The sequence below is a fragment of the Octopus bimaculoides genome, chromosome 11, assembly GCF_046866305.1.
Source record: "Octopus bimaculoides isolate indiv1 chromosome 11, ASM4686630v1, whole genome shotgun sequence".
Taxonomy (NCBI): Eukaryota; Metazoa; Mollusca; class Cephalopoda; order Octopoda; family Octopodidae; genus Octopus; species Octopus bimaculoides.
This window is the reverse complement of record NC_142938.1, coordinates 35819791-35833898: the sequence shown is the minus strand read 5'-3', so window position 1 is coordinate 35833898 and position 14108 is coordinate 35819791. Positions and strand designations below refer to the sequence as shown.

The 14108-nt window shown below is 36.0% G+C and overlaps 1 protein-coding gene across 2 annotated transcripts in view; it reads left to right on the top strand.

Annotated features, from left to right (window-relative positions):
• Window positions 1-10803, top strand: part of LOC106872991 (uncharacterized) — a 97904-nt gene extending 87101 nt beyond the window's left edge. For both annotated transcript variants that reach the window (XM_052971695.2, XM_014920181.3), the window contains exon 10: window positions 9003-10803. In XM_052971695.2, the coding sequence (XP_052827655.1) occupies window positions 9003-9304 (302 nt within the window). In that variant the 3' untranslated portion in view covers window positions 9305-10803. The remainder of the gene's footprint in view (window positions 1-9002) is intronic.
• Window positions 10804-14108: the final 3305 nt, after the last annotated feature.

Genomic DNA, 14108 nt, shown 5'->3' with positions numbered 1-14108 from the left:
CTCTACTTGACCTTATGAAAATACTGTTCATGGAACAAATAATACTCTGTCCAACCAGGAGTGATAACATATTAGACCTCTGTCTAACGTAGGTGAAAATATCACCAGCAATTGTCTCAGACCACAACTTGATAGAACTGACAATGTATGATCCAAAACCAATTAATGATGTATTCCATACAGATAGTACCCAAACTCTATCCACTTTTAACTTCTACAATGCTGGCTAGAAGTGAACTGAAAAATAGATTTTCCACCAAAACTGAGTCAAAAGTGTCTTTAGGCAAGACACGATATGAAACTTAGAGAATTTATATCAATAATGCAAGTAAAGATCCTCTGCAGTCACAAGTGACCATGGGATTGTACCTAGAAAGTTACCCTCTGAGGCACAAGTCTGAGCAAGGTTGTTTGTGGAAGACCAGCAGTCACCCACACATGCCAGTCTTCCCTCCCCACACCACTAATGTTCTCCAAGGGAAAGGTGAAGGTCAGTACTGCTTGACACCAGTGATATCGCAACTCATTTCTACAGCTGAGTGAACTGGAACAACTTGAAATAGAGTGTCTTGCTAAAGAACACAATGCACAGCCTGGTCCAGGAATTGAACTCACAATCTCACAATTATAAGCCCAACACTGACCATTGAGTCATGCACTTTCACACATGCACATAGTGGTTAGAATGTCAGGCTCACAATCATGAGGTAGTGAATTCGATTCCTGGACCAGGCTGTGTGTTGTGTTCTTGAGCAAGACACTTTATTTCACACTGCTCCAGTTCACTCAGCTGTATGAATGAGTTGCAATGTCACTGGTACCAAGCTGTTTCAGTCTTTGCTGATCCCTTGGATAGCATTGATGGCATGAAGAAGGGAGACTGGTATGCATGGATGACTGTGGGTCTTCCATAAACAATCTTGTCTGGATTTGTGCCTTGGAGGGAAACTTTCTACGTGAAGTCCCATGGTCATTTGTGACAGAAGGGGGTCTTTACCTTTTATCCTTTACATATATATATGTACATACATATTTGTATATATACATGTGTGTGTGTGTGTGTTTAAACCTCCTAAGCACTATCAAATGTATTCTATATGGAGAATGTCTGATTCTCATCTATAAACTAATATACATACATACATACACACACACACATCCACACACACACACACACACACACACACACACACACACACACATACACACACACACACACACACATATATATATATCTCATCATCATCATCGTTTAACATCCGCTTTCCATGCTAGCATGAGTTAGATGATTTGACTGGGGACTGGTGAACCAGATGGCCACACCAGACTCCAATCTGATCTGGCAGAGTTTCTACAGCTGGATGCCCTTCCTAACGCCAACCACTCCGAGAATGTAATAGGTGCTTTTTACGTGCCACCTGCACAGGAGTCAGTCCAATGTTTTGTTCACATCCCACCGGCACAGTAAGGTGAAGCTGGAAACGATCGCGCTCAAATGGTGATATATATATATATATATATATATATATATATATATATATATATATATATATATATATATATTATATACTAGTGTTACATGCTATTGAAAAATGAAACTTTTGTGTTATATTTTCTGTAAGGAACTGGAATACATATGATTCGAATTTCATCAAAATTGCACATGAGGGTTCTTTCCCTCTTTACACACCCTAAAAAAATTCTAATCATGAGACATGTACCCCATACTATTGATCTTTATGCGCATATTCCAAAATTTCAGTCTTCTGGAACCTGTGAAAAAGATTTTGCTCCTGCAAAATGGAGCTCATGGAGCTCTAAAATGTGGGAATGAAGGCCCCTATTGGGGTGTTAATGTCAACCAGAGAAGTTGAATTGTTGGGAATGTTTTTACTTGGGTCTTATAGTATGCCTGTATATATGTGAGAGTATAGTCTCACTTTAATAGTTTCAGTATGAAATTGAAAATATTAAAGTGAAAATATTTGAAATTACAGTAGCGACATGTTATTGTTTCACTTTTGACAGGTAATACTGAAATAGTGGATAGAGTGATGTTATTGTTTCATTTTTGACACATAATACTGAAATAGTGGAGGAGATAAGATATTGCTGTGGGCTCGAACTATGCAGGAAGTTAAACATTTTTTTGGCCTAAGACACTACATGGACCTTAAAAGAATTTTGCTCCTGAAAAATGGAGCTCATGGAGCTGAAAATTGTGGGAGTTAAGGCCCCTATTGGTGATGGGTGTATTAATGTCAACCAGAGAAGTTTAATTGTTGGGATCCTTTTTAACTTGTGTGTAATATGTATTGTTTGAATTTCTTTAAAATAGGAAATATATGTATGTTCACTGGGTTTGTAAAAGAGAGCAAAGCTACAGGAAAGCAAAAGACGAATGATCACGATAATCAGTCAGCTACCGTAGCCTAGTCGTTACTACTCCCCAATGTAGGATTCCTCACCATACAGTTGACAGGTACAGCTTTAAGATGCATTATGGATCTATAACAATTGGAATGGCATGACTCAATAGAAACAACAATGTGTGACGTTTGGAGTAAAGGGAAATGAAAGTCTCGCCTCTGGAGTTTGCAAATGACCACTCTACCGATAGGTAATTGGGCAGAAAATATTTACAATCAATAAATGTCTTCGAACAACCAGTCACTCATCTGGGAAGGCCTTGAAATCAATGTTACCAACTGGGGACTATATGTGTCGCAGTGGTAATAAAAAGACTCAAAGGAGGTCTGCAACGAAATAATTTTACTCATCACTTTGCAAGTGAATCAGTGGAGGCAAAGATGAGTCTCCTTTACTTAATAATTTATGCACCACATTGCAGAAATCACAATGTAAGTATATCTGAAAGGATAGTATTACACTGTTGTACCGTTGAATTACAAATAATGCTCATCTGTTATGTTCGGGTGACCCTATAGCTACCAATGGTACAACTGTATTCGTCTTTGCTTAGGAAAAATGACTAAATTGTGGGTGTGAAGTCCCCATGAAGGGGTCTTTGTAACTTCTAAGAAGAAACATTTTTAGAAATATTACTTTATTTGTGTGTAATCTGTATGGTTAAAATTTCATCAACATCAAAAATATATGAATTTTCATGGAAGTTATGGCCATTATGCATAGAATATAATTTCCAAATTTCTTAAAGATCCATTCAATACTTTTGACGTAGTTTTGGATAAGAAAACAAATGACTAATGTGTGTGTTTGTGTGCATATATATGTGTGTGTGTATGGGTGTATATATGTATAGATATCTGTATGCATTTATATATGTGTACATATTAGATGTACACCTATATATATACATCTACACACATGTATACATATACATGTATGCATATAGATCTATATCTATATATATATCTATACATATACGTGTACATATACATGTATATGTATACATATACATCTCTTTCTCTCTCTCTCTCTCTCTCTCTGTATATATATATATATATATATATATATATACACATACCATTAAAGTGAAAGTATCTGTCATTACAGTATCGAAATGTGATTGTTTCAGTTAGTGGAATAGTTTCATTTTTAAAGTGAAAGTATTTGACATGAGTGTTTTTGTTTCACTTTTGACACGTAATACTTAAATAGTGGAGGAGATATTATGTTGCCGTGGGCTCGAACTCTGCAAGAAGTTAAAAATTTTTTGGACTAAAACACAACCGGAACCCTAAGTAAGACATGTGTAAAATTTGAATGAAATTGGTTGTGTAGTTCTCGAGTTTTAGGGAAACACACACACACACACACACACACACACACACACACACAAACAGACAAACAGACACACATTCTTATTTTTATATATATAGATATAGGCGCAGGAGTGGCTGTGTGGTAAGTAGCTTGATTACCAACCACATGGTTCCGGGTTCAGTCCCACTGTGTGGCACCTTGGGCAAGTGTCTTCTACTATAGCCTCGGGCCGACCAAAGCCTTGTGAGTGGATTTGGTAGACGGAAACTGAAAGAAGCCTGTCGTATATATGTATATATATATATGTATATATGTATATGTGTATATGTTGTGTATCTGTGTTTGTCCCCCCAACATTGCTTGATAACCGATGCTGGTGTGTTTAGGTCCCCGTAACTTAGCAGTTTGGCAAAAAGAGACCGATAGAATAAGTACTAGGCTTACAAAGAATAAGTCCTGGGGTCGATTTGATTCGACTAAAGGCAGTGCTCCAGCATGGCCGCAGTCAAATGACTGAAACAAGTAAAAGTAAAGGTATATATATAAAAATCAGTCAGTCACCCATAAGACTGAAATTAAAGCACACTCAATATTGTTGGTATTTTATTATACCGTCATGTAATATATTGTTGGTTATGGCATTTATCTGGTCAGAATGCTTCTATTGGTTTTGCATTAAATATTGCCACTAGACAATATTGATGGCTGTTCAAAACATGCTGGTTAGAAGTGCATCCAGCAAGCATGTCTGAAGAGTTGTCAATATTGTTCATGACCATTTGGCATGAAAGAGACAGTAGCATTCTCACCTGTTATATGCCATAACTTGTAAAATATTACTTGACAATATATATATATATATATATATATATATATATATATATATATAATAAATCTCTGAGCAAGGTATAAACAGTAGCTGCATGACATCGTGAAGTATATTTGCCACCTAAATGTGGCTAACCCTTAAGGGTTGATGCTACTGTACCTTGTAGCCCCAGGAAGACATATCCTCCAGCTGGCTATTGACACACTTTCTGTGCCCTTTCAATATTTGCAAAGGGAAGTCATCTTTCCTATCTCTAGCCTGACGTGATACACATGGACCCAAGTTTTTTGGTATCGACCAGTGGTTGTCACATGTTGATTGGTTGGCTACAAGCTACAGTAGCATCAACCCTTAAGGGTTAGCCACATTTAGATGGCAAATATACTTCACAATGTCATGCAGCTACTGTTTATACCTCGCTCAGAGATTTATTATTGCTTCTTTCCACTTTCAGTGACTTTTCGTATATATATATATATATATATATATATATATTTATAAAAAGTATATGTATATTTGCATTGAGAACCACTTCCCATCGCCAACCAGTGGTTGTCACTCTTCTGCATTCGGCTACTGTTGCTTTGTGAGTTAATATGGTTAATGTATCTGTTGAAATTGTTATGTTTGAGCTCTTGTTGAATTTGAACTATTGTCGTCATATTGACGAAAATTTTCACCCTATGGGGCAGAAAATTGTTTTTGCACAACTTGTTGAGCTGTTTTGTACCCGTTGCAGGGTAAAAAATTAATTTTTGTCATTTTGACAAAAAATATTTACACTTTTTTCTGGAATTTGGAGACCATTTGTAAAAATGGAATTAAATCTATTTTCAAACATCGACTTTCTGTACTCAATGAAAGAAAGTAACCAAGTTTGTAATCAGGAAGAAAAGGAAAAACCCAGTTTCTCTGCTGCTGTTGGTGGTAATTTTTGTGGGTTGGAGGTATCCAAGGAACAACTATTTAAGTTTAGAAACATTATTAAAAAAAGTGATAATGAAACAAAACTGTTGCCATCACAGGATATGTTACAAAACTTAACTGCCAGAACGGTAGTTTATAAGATATATAACGGGAAGGAGAAAAGAATTATGTCTGTGAAGAACAAGGTGGTAGAAAAGTGCCTCGCCCCCATTTGGGGAAAAATTGCCTATGTTGGTCGAAGAGCAAGAAGTGCCACTGTTGAGGCGCAATTTGAGAATGCTGAAAGAGCAAAGGAGATATCCACTAGAACTCTAAAAAATGAAATGATAATTTTGCTCCCAACCTACCTAGGCTGGATAACTGCAAAAATAACAATAGAAGAAATACCAGCTGGGTACAATATAACGTGTATGGCAGCGGCTGTAATATACGACACAGAGGAGGAAATAACAATACTCCAGATGAAAAAGAGAGAGGCTCTAAACTGGAGAGGCCAAACACTTGAGATGGTGGTTCAAGCCTCAAATGACGTGCTTGAATCTAGGCCAGACCGCATTTTTATAGGGGAGGGAATGAGCACCAGAGTATCAGTCGAGGGGCATAGTTCCCAGATGTTTTAAATGTAGAGAAAAAGGGCACGTCCACTTGGACTGTGAAAAAATTAAAAAAACAACAGAAAAAGAGTGAAGTCCCTCCCCGAAAAGAAAGTAACAAGGAAGAGACAGAAAGCATCACAGGAAAAGCAGAAGAAAGGACTGAACGAAACATAGAAAACACACAACAGAAGGAAGCCGTGAAAGTGATGGATTTTACCACAGTGACTTCACATAAAAGGAAAAAAGCCCAAGCCCCAGACTCCCCTCCTGTGACAAAGAACATATCTACAGACAACGCTAGCACACAGAAAAATCTCCCCAATCCACCACAAGCCGAAACCCTCCACTAAGCCCATCCCTAAAAATGTACTAGGAGAAAAGATAGTGAAATTCAATAAAAAGAACGAAGTATTAGTGAGAGTGTTAACAAGTCATCACTCATTCTCAAACCTATTCAAGGCATGCCACCAAATATTAGGTTGACAAGAATAGAAGCTGATTTGTTTGAACAATTTAAAGGGAGATACCCTCAAGACATTCACGACATGAGCCAAGAGGTGGCCGGCAAAAGACTTGTGTATAGTCCAGCGGCTACACCTCAAAAAGAAAAGAGGGTGGGGGGTAGCGAATTCGTGCAAACCCCTCCCCAAACTTAAAATGTAAGTTTCTATTTATTTTTCCCCATGGAGATTAAGTTAGGGTGCATAAATGTTCGTGACTTGGGGTCAAGATGGAAGTAAACTCAGGTCACTAGAAATTGATATATGTGTGGTGACTGAGTCCAAGCTGAATGGGCTACAGGCATTCTTGCTTCTTCTGAATGGCTATGAGAAATTTATTTCTCCTAGTCGATGGGGAGGTGGGGGCATGGTGGTCTTGTTCAGAAAAAACTTGGGTGTACAGGTAAGTGCAGTTTTTCTGGATCCAGAAGATAGGCTGGTAGCTGTCTACGCTCCTAAAGGGTGAAGACAAGCCGGTTTTTTCGATTCTGGTGATGTCAAAAACTAAGGAGAAATCCTGGCCTAAAAAGGCTACTAGGAAGCTATAACCTAGTAGACTGATATTGACTGGATGGGCTGCTCATTCCACAGTGGACGTGGACGTGGACTAATAACGACGGTTCACACAGATCTTATTTAGATAGGATATTCGTAAGAGATAGATAGGAGTACGTTTAGTTGTCCACGCTTTTGTTGTGTCCCTTACACAGATCACAAATTTGTGACATGTGAGGTGTACCTAGTTAAGTGTCATAGACAAGGACCAGGGTACTGGAAGATAAACAAATCTATTTTGACTTGTAAAATCTTCCGTGCCTGGGTTAAGGAGTTAGTGCAGTGGGCAGTATGCGGCGCCATCATTAATAATAGATGGTGGTGCGCCCTCAAGCAAGCCATTCATTCTGAGTCTCTTAGATTTAGTAACCAGCTAAGTTTAGAGAAGACTAGAATAGAAGGGAATCTAATTAAGGAATTAGAGGAGGGCATGGAATCTGGCTCTTCATCCAGAGTGATGGCAGCAAGAGCGGTTTTGTTCTGTCATCTCAAAGCCAAACACGAAGGGTGTAGAGTCAGGGCTAAGTTACATGCAGTGGGTTGAGAAAGAATTAATGTTGCCGGATGGGCACGTCGTATGGAGAGTCGGAGAGGCAGAGAAGCCTCTATAAAGTCTTTGGTTGACGAGCAGGGACGTACGATCAAAGGACAGGAGGAGATGCAAAAGGCTTTTCACCAACATTTCGCCCAGTTGTTTGGGAAAGCAGGGATCTAGACCGTGAGAAGTTTCTAAAGGGCTTCCTCACCGGCGGGCCGCAACTCTCAGTGTGGGAGGCAGAATATTGTGAAGGGCCAATTACAGCTGCGGAGGTCAAGGAGGTGCTGGCTATATGTGCCGGGGACAAGTCGCCAGGACCGAATGGTCTGCCCTATGAATTTTATCATAGTATGCCGGACTTGTTTGGACACTTGCTGCCCTGTATCTACACAAACTGGCAGCAGAATGGGAGGATTCCAAGCTCTGTGAGTCGGGAAGTGGTGATGCTGATCAGAAAAGACCTGAGCAAGGGGGATCATATTAGTAATTTTAGGCCCATAACTCTACTCAATGTAGAGTTAAAGATTTTGACTAAGGTGTTAGCAAAGAAATTGTTGCGTGTCATGGAGAAACTTGTAGGGAGGGTGCAGACATGCGCCATCCCAGGCAGGTCAATCCAGGACAATCATCATCTCTTACACTACACCTTAAATAGGGTGGGTAAAGTATCCAGTAAAAGTGGGGCATTGGTCCATTTACACCAAAGTAAAACTTTCGATAGGGTAGACCACCAGTACTTGGCGGCAGTCCTTGAGGCGGCTGGGTGAGGCTTGGACTTCTGCGATTGGATCAAGGCTATTTATGGCGGCATCAAATCCACAGTCCAAATAAACGGTTACCTGTCGGAGCCATTTGAGATTAAGTGCTTGATTCATCAAGGGTGCCCCCTGTCTCCGCTTCTGTATGTACTGACTCTTGAGCCATTGCTGCGGAGGTTGGAGAGTTTGGGGACGTCCCCAATGAAATCGGATGTGGTATGCAAATGACATCACCATCACCGTGTCCAATATAGCTCAGCTACCTTGTGTAGAGGCAGTGGCAGGGGCAAAAGTTAACAAGGACAAGTCCATCGGTTTACGTCTGCTTAACTTAGTAGTTTGGCAAAAGAGATCAATAGAATAAGTAGTAGGCTTAAAAAGTTTGTCCTGGGATTGATTTGTTCAACTAAAACCCTTCAAGGCTGTGTCCTATCATATCCACAGTCAAATGACTGAAACAAGTAAAAGAATAAAAGAATGTGTATTTTATATAGATGTATTTTGTACATGTATATTATATTTATTTATTTGTATATATATTTATCATTGCAGGTATGACTGGAACTATACTTCATGTCAAGCCAATTTCTCAGAATAAATTTACAATTCATTTTGAAAGTGATCGTAAAAATTATGAAGTGAAGATACATATCAGGAACTCATCTAAAAAGCATGAATTAGTGACAAACAATGGGAATAAAAAAATTTATGTATTCTATGAAAAGATATCAGGAAATAAGATTATCCTTGGTACTTTTGGAGCAATTTCTTTTGTTAAAAATCATTCTATAAAGAAAATAAACAAGACAAAGTGCCAATATTTTGAAAACTACAGAAAAGAAATGAATATATAAAGAAAAAGTAATAAAGATTTAAATCTCCTATCTGTTTCTTAAATGCTCGCATTTCCAAATGAAAAGATATAAAAACAAAAAGTTAAGGTTGTAAAATCAAAATCTTTTACCAAAACATTAATATATTTTTTTATATTTTATAAAGATAACTGAAAATATGAAAATTTAGCAAAACAATCAAAAAATATTTTGAAACTGCTATTTTTGTTCCAACTGCTTATACCATGTATGAAGCTTAGAATATTTATGTACTAGTGGGACCAATGGAAATTTTATGGAACAAAAAAGGTTTAAGAGAAGCTATTTAAGAAAGAAAGAACAATATGCATTTTTATTTTTATTTTGCTAAGTTATTTCACTTCCAGTCACAATAATATGATTTTAAAATTTCCCTCCGCTTAGCACTTTATATTTCTCTCTTTCTCTCTACTTCCTCAACAAACTTTTTAACTATGGAATTCCCCTCTTCATGTCTTTAACATTTCTCTCTTTCTCTTCACGAGTGACAGCATAATGCATCGGCTGGCTATCTGCTCTCTCACTCGTTCTTACATTCCCTCTTCCTCTCTCTCACTCCACCTCCTCCTCTCTAACAAACTAAAGCATAAAGTGTTAATGAACAGGTAGAAGAATAATATTATACATTTAGTTCATTAAAAAAAGATGCTTTTCACTATCAACCACCACCACCACCACCACCATCATCACCATCACTATAGTTTTCAGTACCAAAGCTCACTTCACTTCAGTTCAGTTCAGCTGTTTGTTTATATCTACTTTTTCTTGCTGTTGCTGTGTCTCTACTCTGACAATACGATCGTTCTCTGCTCCTCTCTCTCAATATAACTGCCTGTCCTGCTCATCTATCTACATTTCTTTTTTCACCATCTTTTTCTCTCGCTCTTCACCTCTCCCTTCAACTAACCATGTGATTGTATTTGGCCTTAGTGTATTATTATACTCCTCTCTTCTTTCTTCTCTACTCGCATTCCTTCCCCCCTCTCTCTCTCACTTTTATTCCACCTCTCACTCATTCCATCTCCCTAACTAACTAAAGTATAACAGGCAAACGAACAAGCATATTATTATATAGATGTCTGGAATTTCAACCATTTTGCTGTTATTGCCCATCTGTATATGAAAAGTTTTTTTAAATTGCTGACTTTTACAAAACAATAACTGTGTTCTTTCAGTACTGATATGTTTATTGGATGCTATATTATGTACATTCATGTTATATTTCATTTAATTTTTATTATATTAATTCACTTTCATTATTGAACTTGTCCAGTTTAATTTTGTTCAGTTTTAAATAATTTGTTCAGTATATGTGGCAGAAAGTTTCTATGGTGACAAATGAACATGTACTCCTTCTTTGATCTAATATTTTTCTATAAGACATTATTATGTAATTAAGTAATTTATCTAATACTATATGTTGGTATTTTTTTCTTTTCTAACCTACAAGTTGACAAAAAATAAACCTATTTCACAAATTAGTTAATTTGTTATCTTTCAATTTTCTAACAAACTGACAAAAAATTTTCAACCTCACAAATTCACCTGCAAAGAAATATGTAACACCTGTGCTATCAATAATTACAAGAGATATTTTACTAAACTTTGTGTGTAATTACAACATATTGGCTTTTTATGCATGAGTAATTGATTTTTCCAGTTGGTATAATCAATGAAAAAGTGCATGATGAAAGATGCTTATTAATGAGAGTATGAGAATGTAAATAAAAATGCCAAAATAAGAAAATTATATTTATCAGTCCGCAAATATTATTCAGGTTTCGTTTATATACTACATGCCATAGTCAATGATTTATTCATTATTCTACATTATGTTATTTTCTATAATATATGCTCTGCCTAATTTCACAAATGTTGAACATGTATTCAAAACTAACAAAGTATATTCATATTTGCACATGGGTACATGATATTACAAACAGGTTACTAATATTTTCTAAAGGGTTTTAAGGGATAACAAGTTTAGTTCATGCAAAACAATTTACAATGGATTTGGCACATTCTGTGCAAGAGCTACAAATGTACATAATGAGCATTATTATTCACATTTACTGCAAAAGTTCCTGAAGAACTATAATTCTTGTGTAGCCATGAGGCAGCACGAACACACCTTGGCCTTCAGAATTTTCTATCTATAATTTCAAATCATTTCTGGGTTTTTTTTTTTTTCCCCCATTTAAATCATGAAATACATACATGCAGTGTAAATAGGCTAAAGTTGAATTCATAATACATTTCAGTAAGTTGAATATAAAAGGTAATAGTGGAATATATCAAGTAGAATAATTAATAGTCAAATAACTGTATCTTTTATTTATTTATTTTTTTAATCTTTTACTTGTTTCAACCATTAATAGTCAAATAACTGTATCTTTTATCGTTTTATCTGTTACTGGTTTCAGACATGCTGAGGTACTGCCTTTAGTGTAATATTGTTTCTGTTGAAGTAGTGAGTTGGATGAAGCTGCTCTTCTTTGTGTCTCCTCCACAATGTAGACTCATCTGATATCTCAGCTAAAAATTTGTTCAAGCACTTTTTAAAAACTTCCACATCTACATCTCACAAATCTGAGGTTGTTTAGCAGAATGTTGAAAAAGTGTGGGCCCTTGAAACCTAAGTTATAACAGTACTGGCTCCAAGATGGAAAAGATGAGATCTTTAGTACTAGGCAGTGTCATCCACTTTGGTGGTTGGTATAGCTTGCAGTTCCAAAGTTGGAAGCTAGACCTTCTAGGATCTTCTATTTGTACATCACTGCATTTCCCATGCATCTTTTCTCTAGGGCAGTGGTTCCCAAACTTTTCTTATGCACGGTGCACCTTACAAGAAGTCAAAATATTTTGGTGTACTTTGTACATAAATTTCAAAATTTATTCAAAAAGGATTTTATACATATTAGCATAGCATAAACCATAAAGTAATATATATAGATAATTAAAAATACAGAAAAATTGCATGTACTTACTCTTTATTCAATATATGAAGAAAAGTTATCAATGAGAAACATGCACTTGATGTTTTTTAGAAACATTTTCAATATTAGGACATATTTGAGAAAGACAGGCCCTCATTTCTTCTTCGATGCAATGAAACCTCTCTTATTATTATTTTTTTGGGGGGTGGGGGGATTTTATTTTATTGAGGGTTGAAAATCTCAACTCACATAAATACAATATGGAAAACTGCATCAGAATGGATAAAGCCTTTTTTTGCTACTGAATGGTATTCTTCTATAATAGCAATCCAAAATGTATCAATAGCTAACTCAGCCTACATGATTTTAAGTTCAAAATCATTGGATATAGATGCCAATTCCTCTACTTCACATATTTTCAGACCAATATTTGATGGAATTTTTATGAAGGGATTTCAAACACAATGATGGAAAATAAAAGTTTATTTTTTCTTCCAGATTTGTCAAATGTTCAAATACAATTGGAGTAATTTCTTTTATGCAGCTTTTATGTATTAAAGGAAACATTTCAAAGTTACCACCTTCAGCTCTATTTTTCCAAATTACAATTTTCTTTTTAAATGAAACCAGATTATCTGTTGAAGTGAGAATGTTTTCATTTCTATCTTGGATACTTGCGTTGACACTATTAAGTTGTGCAAATATCTCTGTTAAATATTCTAGCTTGGAAACCCAAAATTCACATTGTAGATTTTCCAAGAAGCAGTCATGTTTTTCTTCTTTAAAAAATGCATGAAATTCCTTCTGGAGTTCATGTATGCATCTTACCTTTTGAGAGTCATCTGACTTTTGTGTATAAAAGTAAGCACTTGTGCTGGGAATCCATATCAACACAAATTTGTTCAAATAAGTGACACTTCAACGGCCTACTTTTAATATAATTAACCATTTCAACAACTTGGTTTAATACTTGCTTTAACTCAACTGGTATTGTTTTTGAAACTAGTACTTGACCTCTTGTAGTGAGTGGCATTTCAGTTGGGTGAGGACTCGTGCCTTTAGTGAGAAGGTTAACTGAATCTGCAGGATTCCCTGACTGGCCCTAGTTGGAGTTTCTCCTGTATCAGGTGTAGTGCATCATCCTCGTCATCATGTATTGATGACAAGAATGATGCAGTAAACTTTTATCTCATTTCACTGTATTTTCCCATTCTTTACCCTCGTCTTTTACGTAAACCTTCATACAAATTGTAGACTGTCCTTATGATGCCCCCTTCATCTATGTCCTGTGGCTAATAAAAGACATCATTACCATTATTTTTATTGTTGCTATTGTTGTTTAGTGGTTGGTTTATTTTTCTGGTAATCCTTCCTAATATGATTGCTTACAATACAACCAATTTTAATACGTTTGTAGAAGTGTGGTAGTATGATTATTACCTATAGGTCTTTTGAAGTTACTTTAACAATTTCGTCATGAAAGTTAAAACAAAAGTGTTGCTATTAAAAAGGTTAAATCTTTTAATAAAAATATAACAATGAAATATTAAAAAATATTTACATAATTGTTCCCCTTACTTAAGTTACCCAAATCTATTTTTGTATTTATTTAGGATTGTTTATTTTCATTATTAATCCTGCAGATATATATGTATATATATACTTGAAACCAAACATATCCAAATTAAAATCGATTCTTTAAAACAATTTTTTGCTTGCGTATGACAAAATTTTGGAATAACAAAAATTTGGGAACAGCGAGGATTTAGAGCAGCACTCAGGAAAAGGTCACTCTGTTTCAACTATTTATACACAAGGGACATCACTCTTAAAGTTGTAGTTTCAATATT